This window comes from Carcharhinus amblyrhynchos, chromosome 19 (assembly GCF_965287045.1).
Source record: "Carcharhinus amblyrhynchos chromosome 19, sCarAmb.v2.hapA, whole genome shotgun sequence".
Taxonomy (NCBI): domain Eukaryota; kingdom Metazoa; phylum Chordata; class Chondrichthyes; order Carcharhiniformes; family Carcharhinidae; genus Carcharhinus; species Carcharhinus amblyrhynchos.
Window position 1 is genome coordinate 8320829 of NC_137342.1, and position 14418 is coordinate 8335246.

Consider the following 14418-nt stretch of genomic DNA (forward strand, 5'->3'; position numbering starts at 1 on the left):
CAAATGAAGACTCCTGGCCTCAGACAGAGCATACAAAGCACAGACAGTTTACAGATTACTGATTAGAATGCGAATCTTACACCTAACCTGCTGTTCAAGTCCTTAAAGTGGCCGACAATGTGAGTGGAAGGAGCACTGATCACAGGTTAAAGAGATGTGTATTGTCTCCAGACAGTACAGTAAGTGAGGTTTTGCAAACCCAGGCAAGTCACGGGGGTTACACTATCACTGTCACACTATCTGTAACCCCCTTGAGCTGCTGTTCCACATCACTTCAAAATGGTTTCACTCCTTCAGAACCTCTGATTGGAGACGACAGACACGATTTCCTGTTCTCCCAAATACACTCACGCAATGTCGAAAAAACAACTGATATAGAGTGCATAACAGAGAAAAGTATCGCGAAAATCGAAGGAAACTATAATCAATACCAGAGTGTATATAATGTACCACAACAGTCTGGATTAGAGACCAGAGATGAAAATGATGAAGGCCATTTGGCCCATCAAGCTTGCACTGACAACAACCCCACTCAGGCATTAGCCCCGAAACCCCACATATTTACCCCGCTAATCCCTCTAACCTACGCATCCCGGAACACCAAGGGGCAAATTTAGCATGGCCAATGCATCTAGCCCACACATCTTTGGATTGTGGAAGGGAAGCAGAGCACCCAGAGGAAACCCAGGCAGACATGGGGAGAAGGTGCAGACTCCACACAGACAGTGACCCAAACCGGGAATCGAACCAAGGTCCCTGGAGCTGCGAGGTAGCAGTGCTAACCACTGTGCTACGATGCCGCCCAGAAGGAAATGTACTGGAAACGACACAAAATGTGAGATTTTATCATGCAGAGACTGAAAATGGGTTCGTGCACTTATTTCTACAAGAAGACCACCATTAATGGAATTGGTTAGCTACTCATCTAATCAGAGACCTAATAATCTGTGATGATTCACATACTTCTTCACAGAGTTCGAGTGAGAATATGGGGAACTTATCCGATCCAACCTCTGACAGATGAGAGTAAGGTCAGAGAGACTGGGGACGTCACAGAGAATTTTTATCTCTGTGAACCAGATATGAAGCAGAGACTTCCGGGGTGGGGGGAAATGCGGATATCACATAGATAATGCTGGGATTCCCGTTTTGTGCTGGCAGGATCAGCGGAATGTAAAATCCGACAGAATTTGCCTCCACCACCACCGATGGCAGCCACTCACCCAGGGTGAAAAACTTACCCCTGACATCTCCTCTGTACCTACTCCCCAGCACCTTAAACCTGTGTCCTCTCGTAGCAACCATTCCAGCCCTGGGAAATAGCCTCTGGGAATACACCCAATCTATACCTCTCAACATCTTATACACTTCTAACAGGTCACCGCTCATCCTTCGTCTCTCTAAGGAGAAAAGAACAAGCTCCCTCAACCTATCCTCATAAGGCATGCCACCCAATCCAGGCAACATCCTTGTAAATCTCCTCTGCACCCTCTCAATAGCTTCCACATCCTTCCTGTGATAAGGCGACCAGAACTGAGCATGGTACTCCAAGGGAGGTCTGACTAGGGTCTTATAAAGCTGCAGCATTATCTCCCGACTCCTAAACTCAGTCCCTCGATTTGATGAAGGCCAGTACACCATACGCCTTCTTAACCACGTCCTCTACCTGCGAAGTCGATTTAACAGTCCTATGGACCCAGACCCCAAGGTCCTTCTGATCCTCTGCAACTGCTAACCTCATCGCTCCCAGTCACCTCATCTCAATTCCCTCCCAACCTTTCCAGTTTAAAGTCTCCCTAGTAGCCTTAGCTCACCTTCCCGCCAGGATATTGGTCCCCTTGCGATTCAAGTGCCACCCGTCTTTTTTGTACAGTTCACACCTGCCCAAAAGAGATCCCAGTGATCCAAGATCCAGAATCCCTGCCCCCCTGCTCCAGTCCCTCAGCCATGCATTCATCTTCACCTCATTCCATTCCTGCTCTCACTTTCCCGTGGCACAGGCAGCAATCCCGAGATTACTACCATCGCATTCCTCCTTCTGAACTGTCTACCTAACTCCCTACGTTCTCTTTTTATGACCCTTTCCCTCTTCCTACCTATGTCAGCGGTACCTATATGTACCACTACCTCTGGCTCCTCTCCCTCCCACCTCAGGGTTTCTGGGACGCGACCAGAGACATCCCGGATCCAGGCACCAGGGAGGGAAACCACCATTCGAGACTCCTGTCTGCCTCCGCAATATCGCCTGTCCGATCCCCTCACTGTCGAGTACCCGATTAATACTGCCTTCCCCCTCCTTTCCTTAGCCCTCTGAGTTACAGGGCCGGACTCTGCTCCAGAGACACAGCTGCTTCCCCAAGGTGAGCTGTCCCCCCCAAGCAGTACTCAGACAGGAGTATTTATTGTGAAGGGGCACGTCCACTGGGGTGCTCTCTATCGCCCGAGCTTTCCCCTTTCTGACCATTACCCACTTGTCTGCCTCCCATGGCCTTGGTGTGACCACCTGCTGGTAGCTCCTGTCTGTCACCTCCTCATTTTCCCCTAACCAGATGAAGATCCTCGAACTGCGGTTCCAGTTCTCTAACACAGTCCCTTAGGAACCGCAGCTCGACACACCCAGCACACCTCACACTCACAAATTTCTCTTTTCTATGGAACACAGAAAAAAGTCAGAATTAAACTCACCCTGTCTTGCCCTTTTCGCCAAAGCCCTTTAGCTCTCAATGCTCCCAGCCTGCTCTCAATGCTCCCAGCTCACTCTGTTGCCTGCTCTCAACACTGCCCGCTGTATACAGTGGCCTGCTCTTTAAACCTCCCGCTCACCACTGGCTGCCATTTGCACAGCCTCGAGAAAAAAAAAACTCAACCTCCCCTTGCGGCCGACTTCCGCTTCCCTCAGTTTAAAAGAAAAACCCACGAAAAAAAATGGAATAAGTAAATAGACACCAGTACAATGGATACTCTCAGCACTCCTGCTCAGAGTCTCTCCCGCTCTGTCCTGCTCCAGCCGTGATGTGGGTATGCCGGCGTTGGACTGGCGTAAACACAGTAAAAAGTCTGACAACACCAGGTTTTAGTCCAACCGATTTATTTGATAATATACTCACAAGCTTTCGAGGGGACTGCCTCTTCGTCAGGTGAATGGAGAGTTCTGGCCTCAGACAGAGCATATAAAGCACAGACAGTTTACAGATTACTGATTAAAATGCGAATCCTTACACCTAACCTGCTGTTCAAGACCTGAAGTGGCTGATAATGTGAGTGGAAGGAGCACTGATCACAGTTTAAAGAGATGTGTATTGTCTCCAGACAGTACAGTAAGTGAGGTTTTGCAAACCCAGGCAAGTCACGGGGGTTACAGATAGTGCGACATGAACCCAAGATCCCTGTTGAGACCGTCCTCATGTGTGCGGAACTTGGCTATCAGTCTCTGTTCAGCGACTCTGCGCTGTCGTGTGTCGTGAAGGCCGCCTTGGAGAATGCTTACCCGAAGGTCAGAGGATGAATGCCCGTGACCACTGAAGTGTTCGCCAACAGGAAGGGAACAGTCTTGCCTGGTGACTGTCGAGCGATGTTCATTCATCCGTTGTCATAGCGTCTGCGTGGTCTCCCCAATGTACCATGCTTTGGGACATCCTTTCTTGCAACGTATCAGGTAGACAATGTTGGCCGAGTTGCAAGAGTATTTACCATGTACCTGGTGGATGGTATTCTCACGTGTGATGATGGTATCCGTGTCGATGATCCGGCATGTCTTGCAGAGGTTGCTGTGACAGGGTTGTGTGGTCACAATACCACAATACCACACAACCCTGTCACAGCAACCTCTGCAAGACATGCCGGATCATCGACATGGATACCATCATCACACGTGAGAATACCGTCCACCAGGTACATGGTAAATACTCTTGCAACTCGGCCAACATTGTCTACCTGATACGTTGCAAGAAAGGACGTCCCGAAGCATGGTACATTGGGGAGACCATGCAGACGCTACGACAACGGATGAATGAACATCGCTCGACAGTCACCAGGCAAGACTGTTCCCTTCCTGTTGGCGAACACTTCAGTGGTCACGGGCATTCAGCCTCTGACCTTCGGGTAAGCATTCTCCAAGGCGGCCTTCACGACACACGACAGCGCAGAGTCGCTGAACAGAGACTGATAGCCAAGTTCCGCACACATGAGGACGGTCTCAACAGGGATCTTGGGTTCATGTCGCACTATCTGTAACCCCCGTGACTTGCCTGGGTTTGCAAAACCTCACTTACTGTACTGTCTGGAGACAATACACATCTCTTTAAACTGTGATCAGTGCTCCTTCCACTCACATTATCAGCCACTTCAGGTCTTGAACAGCAGGTTAGGTGTAAGGATTCGCATTTTAATCAGTAATCTCTAAACTGTCTGTGCTTTATATGCTCTGTCTGAGGCCAGAACTCTCCGTTCACCTGACGAAGAGGCAGTCCCCTCGAAAGCTTGTGAGTATATTATCAAATAAATAGGTTGGACTAAAACTTGGTGTTGTCAGACTTTTTACTCTGCTCCAGTCGAACAGAGAGAAGGGAGGACCTGCCAAGAAAACTCACCTGAGTAATATCATGAAACTGGGAACTGCTCCAAAGGAGAATGCGAAGGCACTTATCACGGTGATCACCATGAAGTAAATAAAAATCCGCCCACAGTCGTCCGTTCTTGGGCACTGCCCCAAGAGGGCTGAGGAATTGCCAGCTGTAAAAGCAGAAATGCAGCTGCAGTTGTGGAATATCTGCACAGGGAGAGGGAAAAAAAGAGAGAGAACCCCGGAAAAATTAGTCTGGATTCACAAGGAGAGTGCAACATTTCATAGAGCCCTTCAGTGCAGAAAGAGGCCCTTCGGCCCATCGAGTCTGCACCGACCACAATCCCACCCAGGCCCTGCCCCCATATCCCTACACATTTTACCCGCTAATCCCTCTAACCGAAGCATCCCAGGACACTAAGGGGCAATTTTAGCACGGCCAATCAACCTAACCCACACATCTTTGGACTGTGGGAGGAAACCGGAGTACCCGGAGGAAACCCACGCAGACACGAGGAGAACGTGCAAACTCCGCACAGACAGTGACCCGAGCCGGGAATCGAACCCAGGACCCTGGAGCTGTGGAGCAACAGTACTAACCACTGTGCCGCCCATTTTGTTATATTTGAACTGTTTATCGTGAATACTAGTTAAGCATCAAAGAACAAGAACAAAGAACAAAGAATAACACAGCACAGGAAACAGGCCCTTTGGCCCTACAAGCCCGCGCCGCCATTTTAACATTCAGTCAGTGCCTTATTCCAATCCTCCTCCTACCTATGACCTTTGACTACGCCTCTTGGGCTCCACAATAAAGGTGTACAAATGTAGACAATTATATGTGCATCAGATTAAGGGAGGTCTAATTTAGGGACAATTTGTTAACACCAATCAGACTAAAAGCACGTTTTTGGGGTGTGGGAGGAAACCGGAGCACCCGGAGAAAACCCACGCAAGCACGGGGAGAATGTGCAAGTACGAGTTTATTGTGAATACAACGGGCAGAATTCTTCAGCCCTTACCACCCCATTGAAGTTGACCCCCCCACCACTGGGGAATGAACAAGGAATGCAAATCACCATCGACTTTGGCAAGGCCAGCAGATCCCGCTGATAGCCACCAGCAAGCCCCCTGCACCAGGGGAAAACTTGTTGTGCAGTTGGGGACTGGAACACGAAGGGTGGAATTTTCCCAAAAAAGCCCCAAAGTGTCAAATGGGTGAGAGAATGGTAGGTCTTCTTGCTTTTTTTTTCCCCAGCGAGGCAATTTATGGCACTGTGTGCGCAAAACAGAAGCCAAAATGAGAATCTCACCAGTGGGGGAGGGGGGTGGAGATGGGCGGAGCCTCAGCTTGCCTATGAAGCCGGCTGCTGAGCTCTAGGGGCGCCATTGCGCAAGGCGCCCTGTCTTTCCAATATACCGTGTACACAGTGTTCACAGTGTACTGGGAGATCTGTTACCACCCTCACGGACATCAGTTCAATCCCCTGCACCCACAGAGTCTGATTGTTTCCAATAGTCAAGGGGACTTGAGCAAAACGCCATAGACAGGGTGAAATGGAAGTGACTGAGAACAGGTTTCGTCACAAAGAGAGGACCAAGAGAAATTCAGTTGCAGGATTCAGTGGTTGAGACAGAACTTCAAGACTAGAGAGGACAAGTGGATGGAGGAGGCAGTGTTGGAGGGGATATGGAACTAGGGCAGATTGACGTGATCAGAATTATTTATCAAGATGTTTGGGGTGCGATTGCAAACATCACCGGTTTGTCCAATGGGCCCATGTCTGTTTGATAGCCACAATACGGAAATAACTCTTACTGTATCTCTCCCTGTTCCAGTAGATGCTGTGCAACCAGCAAGACAGGGGGAAACATACGTGACCCCAGTTCCGGCACAAACGGGCTCCCACTGTGTCCGTGGGCAAAAGCAGCCAGCGTTACAATTGTGGTATAGAGCACTTCCGTCATAGGAGACCTGTGCAGCTCTGGGAAACAAAGACAAAAAGAGTTTATAGAATCAAACAATAGAGAATGAGGTTATTCAGCCCAGTGTACCAGTGCTGGCCCTTTCAAAGATCTATCTAATTAGCCTCACCAACACACCATCCCCAACCCCCCCCAAACTCCATCACATCCCCAATTCCTTCCACTTAATTTTACAAATTGTTTCTCTTCAGTTATCGGCCTAACTATCTATTAAATTCAGCATCACTTCAGGGATTTGTAATTGTATAGAGTGTTGATGTGACCACATGAGGAGCTGTGTCCAATTCTGGTCTCCTTACGTAAGGAAGGGTATGGTGGCACTGGAGTTCAGAGGAGGTTCACCAGATCGATTCCAGGGATGAAAGGGTTGATGTATGAGGCAAGATTAAACAGTTTGGGCTTACACTCGCTGGAGTTCAGAAGGATGAGTAGGTGGTGATCGAGGTATATAAAATTTTAAAAGGGATTGATAGAGTAAATGGAGACCAAATGATTCCTCTTACGGGGCAATTTAAAACTATAGATATAGGTTGAGAGGCGGTAGATTTAAAACTGAGATGGGGAGGACCTACTTCTTGCAGGGGGTGGTGAATTTGTAGAACTCACTGCGCCGTAGCGCAGTGGAGTCTGAATCATTGAATGGTTTCAAGAAGGAACTAGATATATTTCTAACAAAAAAAGAGAAAGAGGGACATGGGGAACAGGTGGGGAGGTGGATTTGAGCCCAGGAAGCGATCAGCCATGATCTGATTGAATGGCGGAGCAGGCTCGAAAGGCTGAACTTGCCTACTTCTCCTAATCCCAATGTTCCTATTGCTTTTCACACCATAGCAATTCAGTAAAAGGAAATGTCTCCTTGTTTGGGCGGCATGGTAGCACAGTGGTTAGCCCTGCTGCTTCACAGCTCCAGGATCCTGGGTTCGATTCTTGGCTTGGGTCACTGTCTGTGTGGAGTTTGCACATTCTCCTCGTGTCTGAGTGGGTTTCCTCCCAGAGTCCAAAGATGTGCAGGTTAGGTTGATTGGCCATGCTAAGAAATTGCCTCTTAGTGTCCTGAGATGCGTGGGTTCGAGAGATTAGTGGGTATAATATATGGGGGTAGGGCCTGGGTGGGATTGTGTTCGGTGCAGATTCGATGGGCCGAAGGGCCTCTTTCTGCAGTGTAGGGTCCTATGATTTCCCCTCTGGATCTTTTGAAGACTTACTTTAAAACTCTGTCCCCCAATTCCTAACCTTTCTGCCGTTGGAAACAGCTTCTACCAATTTACTCCACACAACCGCTGAATTTTGAGGCGGTTTAGTGAGGGGTGAACTGGATTGTTTTAATTCTTAACCATCTCTGACAGGGGTTGACACGCACAAAAACAATCGGCACCACAGGAGATAAAACAGAAAGCAAAGAAACATTAGCAAGGAAAAAATGGAGAGATATTGGATAGTATTTCTTCCTTCAGCCCCCATCAATTGCCTGACATTTGGACACACTTTGCCCACTAAAATAAAAGATGTGTAGCATTTTCCTGCCCTGTATTACTTGCACAGTCCAAGGTGCTGACTCAACCAAAGGCAAGGATCAGATACAAGTAGAGGGATGTAATGCAAATGATCATTTTCTCGCTTGGTATAGGAGCCTAGATAGGTTGATAGAACACACAACCATAGGTTTTAGAACACTAGCACAATACTGACTGAAGATTGAATGATCTTGGACTCTGGGAACGCTGACAAGGGCTGCTGCAATTGAAGGCAGCGCACTTTGACTAACGAGTATTTTTCATTTAAAAAAAAACATTATTTTGCATCTACGAAATGAATGTAGTTTGCTTTTAGGATTTCGTCCAACTTCAGTCAATACCATGATACAGCCGGGCTTAATGGGGCGAGGTGTCAACATTGCCTGCGTTCCAAGGGACAATGGTTTCACTGAATGCAGTGACTTTATCAGCAGTGGTCGGGAGCAAGATGGCGACCGATGCCAATTTGATGAACAGAGCTGGACAGCTCGGAGCTGGTAACACAGGTGTCAGGGATTTCTCAGGGTCGGATGAGTGTCACGCGGATTCGAGTCGGTGGGAATCATTCTCCCATCTCACTTTCCAGTGCCCCGCGTCACTGGGCAACAGGAGGGAGGTAACGTCCATAATTTATGACGAATGAAATCCCATGAGGTCAAAATGCGAAGTTGGCTGGAGTTAATTATGGACTGACTTATATGAATGTTTACTGGGTTATGCCCACTACAAAGTTGGGAGAAATGATTTTGTAACTATACAATTGTCCTGGCAAGGGCTTCGTATCTCAGAGGGATGTCAAGCTGCCTACATCCTCTATCTGGAGTGTTGGGCTACTTTATACCATTCTCCCATTCGATCGCTTGGTTAAATAAAGTGATGTCTTAAAATCAATACACTGCATATCATAAGCCTTTGTATTAGCTTGAAGTTTAGCAATACATTGAAAATCCCCATCAACAGTGCCCCTATCTCAGGAACCATGGATAGAAAGAGTGGTGAGGGTTACAAGTTGCCAGAATTGGAAATGGCAGTATCGTGAAGGTCCAGGGACCGAGAGGATCATTCTTGGTGACAGTGAGAAGTGGGTGCAGGGGAGGATGAGGGGAGTGAAGTGAAAAAATAAATAGCTTCCCTGCCCTCTTTTCTCTTCAGGATACCTTTGGGATTCCTGCAGACTCTCCATGTCTAGGGAGGCTGGGAAGAGGGGGAGTGGTGGCTCGGGGCAGGAAAGGAGGAACACTCCTGGTGTAAAACCCTCCACTCAAAAGCATAGAATGTCCTTTGCTGTTGACAGCAAGCTCAGTCCCACTGGGAACATTTCTGAGGCAGCCCGGGGGAAAAGGGAAAGGATGTGAAGTCTCTGATTCCCTCTTCACTCCACCTGGAAGCTGAGCATGTTGCCGTGATAACAAAGAGGAAAATCTTTCAGCTTGGAAAATTTGCCACTGCTTACCATGGTAACAGTGCCAGAGGGCATCTTGGCAAAGGCAAAGGTCAGATACAAGTAGGAGGGAAGAGATCTAATCTCATGGAGTCTTCTATTTCAACAGGGGGTCCCAATCAAATGGAGAATTATCAATACACGCGCGCAATATACAACATTCGCCAAATAATAAACAGATTCCTCCACCAACATTGCTGTATTTTTTAAATATAGGGTACAGCCCAAGAGATTCTGAACGATTGAGTAAAATAACAAACTTACCCCTCGTAGGAGATGGTTAAACCAGCCACACGGGAGTTCTCACAGCCCATTGCAAAATAGGAAAAGGATAATAACCAACCCAGGGTTACACTTCCAATGCTCAACTTGGCAGCTTGAATAATATTTAACTTGAACCTTTTCATCACATACCCTCCCAAGAAAAATCCAAGGCACACGGCAGGGATGTTTATGAGACCTGGAGAAGCAAAGACAGAGAATTGCCAACTCACTTCAGCTCAAGTGAGGAAAATACAGAATCGTACACTACAGAATAAGGCCACTTGGCCCATCGTGCATATGCTGGCCCAGTGACAGAGCTATTCGATTCACTTCACTCTCTACCCACTCTTTCTCCATAGCTCTGAATATTGCTCCCATCAAGAATTTCTCCAATTCCCTCTTGAAAGTGACCAATGAACATGCTTTCAGACAGAATATTCTGATCCATAATAAGAACATAAGAAATAGGAGCAGGAGTAGGCCATCTAGCCCTTCGAGCCTGCCCCGCCATTCAATAAGATCATGGCTGATCTGAAGTGGATCAGTTCCATTTACCCGCCTGCTCCCCATAACCCTTAATCCCCTTATCGATCAGAATTCTATCTACCCGTGACTTAAGCATAATCAACGAGGTAGCCTCCGCTGCTTCAAGGGGCAGAGAATTCCAGAGATTCACCACCCTCTAAGAGAAGAAGTTCCTCCTCAACTCTGTTAACTCACCCTTTTATTAAAAACGTGTCTCCTTCTATAGGCATTTTGTCAGTAGAGCGAGAGTTCTCATTCATTTCGCAGCAGAGTCATAAAAACAGTGCAGGAGAGGCCCTCCAGCCCATTGAGTGCACGCTGGCACGTGAGAAATACCTGAACTCCACTTAATCCCATTCACCAGCACTTGAATGTTATGATGTGCCAAGTGTTCATCCAGGGTGTGAGGCAACTGGCCTCTACCACCCTCCCAGGCAGCACATTCCAGACTGCCACCACTCTCTGGATAAAAAACATTTTTTCCTCACAGTTACAACGCGGAAGGTAATCCCTTCTACCTCGCTTTATAACCTGGTTAAAGTGTTTGGGAAGCTGTTAACTGGTCTACATTAACACTGAGAGGTTCATTAATATAAAGACCTGGCACTTGCTTTTAGCGAATAATTAACAAGTTATCTTATTTACGTTCACTAGCTAACTGTGGTACTTATTACAAAATCCCCTTTTCCCTTTGTCTCATTGCGTATCTCTGGTCTCTAAACCATTTGCATCTTCCTCAGTCTTCTACTTCACTTTCTTCTCCTTTCTCCCTCATGGTTCATCAGTCTTCTTGCCTAACCTTCCTCCCTCCTCATTCCATGCATCTTTCCTTTTCTCTGCCTTGACAAAGCCCAGAGGTTGACCCCACACTTAGGCAGCACCTGCCTCCGCCACCTTCAAACCTAATAGCTTCCTCCCCCCTTCCCCCTCCCCAACATTCCTTCCTCACCTCTGTCAAATTATCAGCAATTGTATCCTTAGGCAAGGATGTTGTTGAGCTAACTGCATTGTTAAAGACAGATGATGACCATTGACAGAACCGCCAGGAACAGTCGGAGTTGGTGGGGGGAACAATGAATTTGAATCTCTCCTAAGCTGCAAGCAGAATAAACTTGTTGAAGGTATAAAACAAGCTGCTGTATTATTTTCCATGTACTCTGTTACCGATCTTAACAACCTGTTGCCCCAACTTGCTTCCCAGCAAAAGCCCCCTTGTAACCTGTCCTGGCCTCACACTCCCAGCACCTCACCTGAGCCGTGTGAGGGGATAATTAACGCATGAATGCAAAATCAAAGAAAGAAATCCTTCAATGATACAAACACCTATAATTTTTACACACCATCTTTTTGCCTGTACATTTTCATTGTCATTTCTGATGTTCATATGTGTACTTGAGGCTCAAAGCTGCACATAGATGTTACTGTACTGTCACCTAGTGTTTAACACTAGCACTCTCAGTATCTTGGACATGAATCCTGTCATGTTATTTAGGCGTGTGAATGCGTAAAGATTGATGCTTGAGATGCAAACTCAAAAATACCTTCACAACTATTAAAGAAATCAGCATACATCTAAATCCCAGCTAAATATGCATTTTCCTGAACGTTATCATGTACAAATTAGGGGGATCGTGCTTTAAAATGTGTATTTTTGTTTGTAAAGGAGATGGATTGCTTTCTCTTCCTCTCTCCCACACACACTGGTTGGCACTGCTGCCTCACGGCGCTAGGGACCCAGGTTCGATTCCCAGCCTGGGTTGCTATCTGGAGCTTGCACATTTCCCGTGTCTGCGTGGGTTTCCTCCGGGTGCTCCGGTTTCCTCCCACAGCTCAAAGACGTCTGGTTAGGTGCACTGGCCAGCTCCGCTGGTGCACTGGGCTGGGACTCATCAGCAGAGACCATTTTTCAGGTTTTGTCTGGGTGTCACAGCCTCCGCAAGTCTCCCAGGCAAAGATTTTCAGAGTAATCAGCTCCGGCGTGGAGCTGATCACAAGATGGAAATCAGGATGATTTCCATCTCCCCTGACCCTCCAGTTAGAAATCTCTCAACAGCTGGTTAAACCTGTAGGACTTTGACCTGGTGTTGCGAGAGTTCTTATCATGACTACGATGGCAAGTGTCTGCTACTAAGTGGTTTAGAGAAACGTAGCGACTGGCTCAAGAACATATCTTGGACCTTGGCCACTCTTGTTCCGTGCCAAAATAAAAGGAAAGCAATGGCTCAACATAGAGATATACAGACAATGCAAGTACAAACCGATGATGAAGTTGGCTCTGGATGCTGACTGTCCGTACTGCTGCTCAATGAACTTGGGTTTAAAGGTCAACATGCCAATTAGAGCATTCAGCTGTAAGACCAGAGACACCAAATACAGTACGTAGACGCTGTTCGAAAACAGAGCTTTCAATGATGAAAAGAAACCTGGAAAACCAAACAAAAAACAAACATTATTTCAGGTAACCTGATCGGTAACTTTGTTTTGGATGAATTCTACATAATTTAACAAAGGACATCTCAAATCTTATTGCCAATTTCCAATTTTGGAAGTTAATGCAATATCTTGTGGCCAACCTTAGTGGAGAGAGAGTCATAGAATCCTTACCGTGCATTTGGCCCAGCGAGTCTGCAACGAGTACAATCCCACCTCAGCCCTACTCCCACAACCCCACATATTTACCCTGCTAATCCCCCGAACACTAAGGGACAATTTAGCATGGCCAAGCCACCTAACCCACACATCTTTGGACTGTGGGATAAAACCGGAGCACCCGGAGGAAACCCACGCACACACGGAGACAATGTGCAAACTCCGCACAGACAATGGCCCGAGGCCGGACTTCAGATTTTGGGAAGTTACCCGGCGCTTCCTCTCCTATTTCATGAGCATCCGTACGATTAGTAATGGGATATTCCTCAGACTTGCTCTGAACGGGAAGGGAATCAAGAAATATGTTCCGCACACAGCCCTTTCTCTTTTGTTTTAAAATGATAGAAAGCCAAATTACCCTTCAAATGATTCCAACAAATATAATAATTCCCGGTTTCAAGCGAAGAAATTCCCACCTTTTACCATCAGAATCCTGAATCCATGTTGTAAGATTCGGTGGAATTTTCCCAAAACATCTTTAAGTGTCAGTTCCCCGCCCTCTTCCCCCACCCCTTCGCCCTCCCCCTCCCCCCCTCCCCCACCTTCCCCCTCTCCTCCACCTTCCCCCTCTCCCCTCCCCCCCACCTGCCCCCTCTCCCCTCCCCCTCCCCTCCCCCTCCCCTTCCCCCCACCTTTCCCCCTCCCCTTCCTCCCTCCCCTCCCCCCTCCCCTCCCCCTCCCCCCCACCTTTCCCCCTCCACTCTCCCCTCCCCCCCCACCTCCCCCCTCTCCCCTCCCCCCTCCCCTTCCCCCCCTCCTCCTCCCTCTCCCCTCCCCCCTCCCCTTCCCCCCCTCCTCCTCCCCCTCCCCCCCTCCTCCCCCTCCCCTTCCCCCCACCTTTCCCCCTCCCCTTCCCCCCCTCCCCTCCCCCTCCCCCCACCTTTCCCCTCTCCCCTTCCCCCCCCGTTCTCTCCCCCACCCCTTCCCCCCCACCCTCTCCCCCCGTCTCCTCCCCACCTCGCCCCCCTCCTTCTCCTCCCCCCTCCCCGCCCTCTCCCCCCCCCCCCCCCCGCCCTCCCTCTCCCCCCCGCTCCCCACCCCCACTGGGGCTTGACCCTCTTGTTCCAGGTCTCCACTTGTAGAGACCAGTCGAAATTCTTGCCGTTATTGTGTCACACCCCCCCAGGCTGGTGAATTCCATGCATTGCGATTTGAATGGGCTATGCAGATTTTAATACTTTAAATATGCTAATCAGACTCATGTCCTTTCTGGGTGCAATCTGCTTCGCTTCGGTAGAATCGGGAGACTTGCAAACCGTTTGGCACCGAGTGTGGAATGGAATTTTAGGCCCACACTCTATTCACCAGGGTTGGTACATTCCACTAACGGTGCAGTGAGGTCGGACAATTCTCCCCATTGTTTCCAATTATTTGCTTTTTGAGTTTATTCCTTTCTTGCGTGGAACCTAATTAAGTGTCTCTCAAAGTCCAAACAGACAACATTCATAGGCATTCTGCTAACCATTGTCAGCGATGTC

The 14418-nt window shown here is 48.2% G+C and overlaps 1 protein-coding gene across 6 annotated transcripts in view; it reads right to left on the minus strand.

Moving 5' to 3' along the window:
- Window positions 1-14418, minus strand: part of LOC145355298 (solute carrier organic anion transporter family member 1C1-like) — a 58517-nt gene that overhangs the window by 17583 nt on the left and 26516 nt on the right. For all 6 annotated transcript variants that reach the window (XM_080207218.1, XM_080207213.1, XM_080207216.1 and 3 more), the window contains 4 exons: window positions 12550-12714; window positions 9767-9962; window positions 6381-6546; window positions 4590-4768 (listed from right to left, as the gene is read on the minus strand). In XM_080207218.1, coding sequence (XP_080063344.1) covers window positions 4590-4768; window positions 6381-6546; window positions 9767-9962; window positions 12550-12714 — 706 coding nt within the window. The remainder of the gene's footprint in view (window positions 1-4589; window positions 4769-6380; window positions 6547-9766; window positions 9963-12549; window positions 12715-14418) is intronic.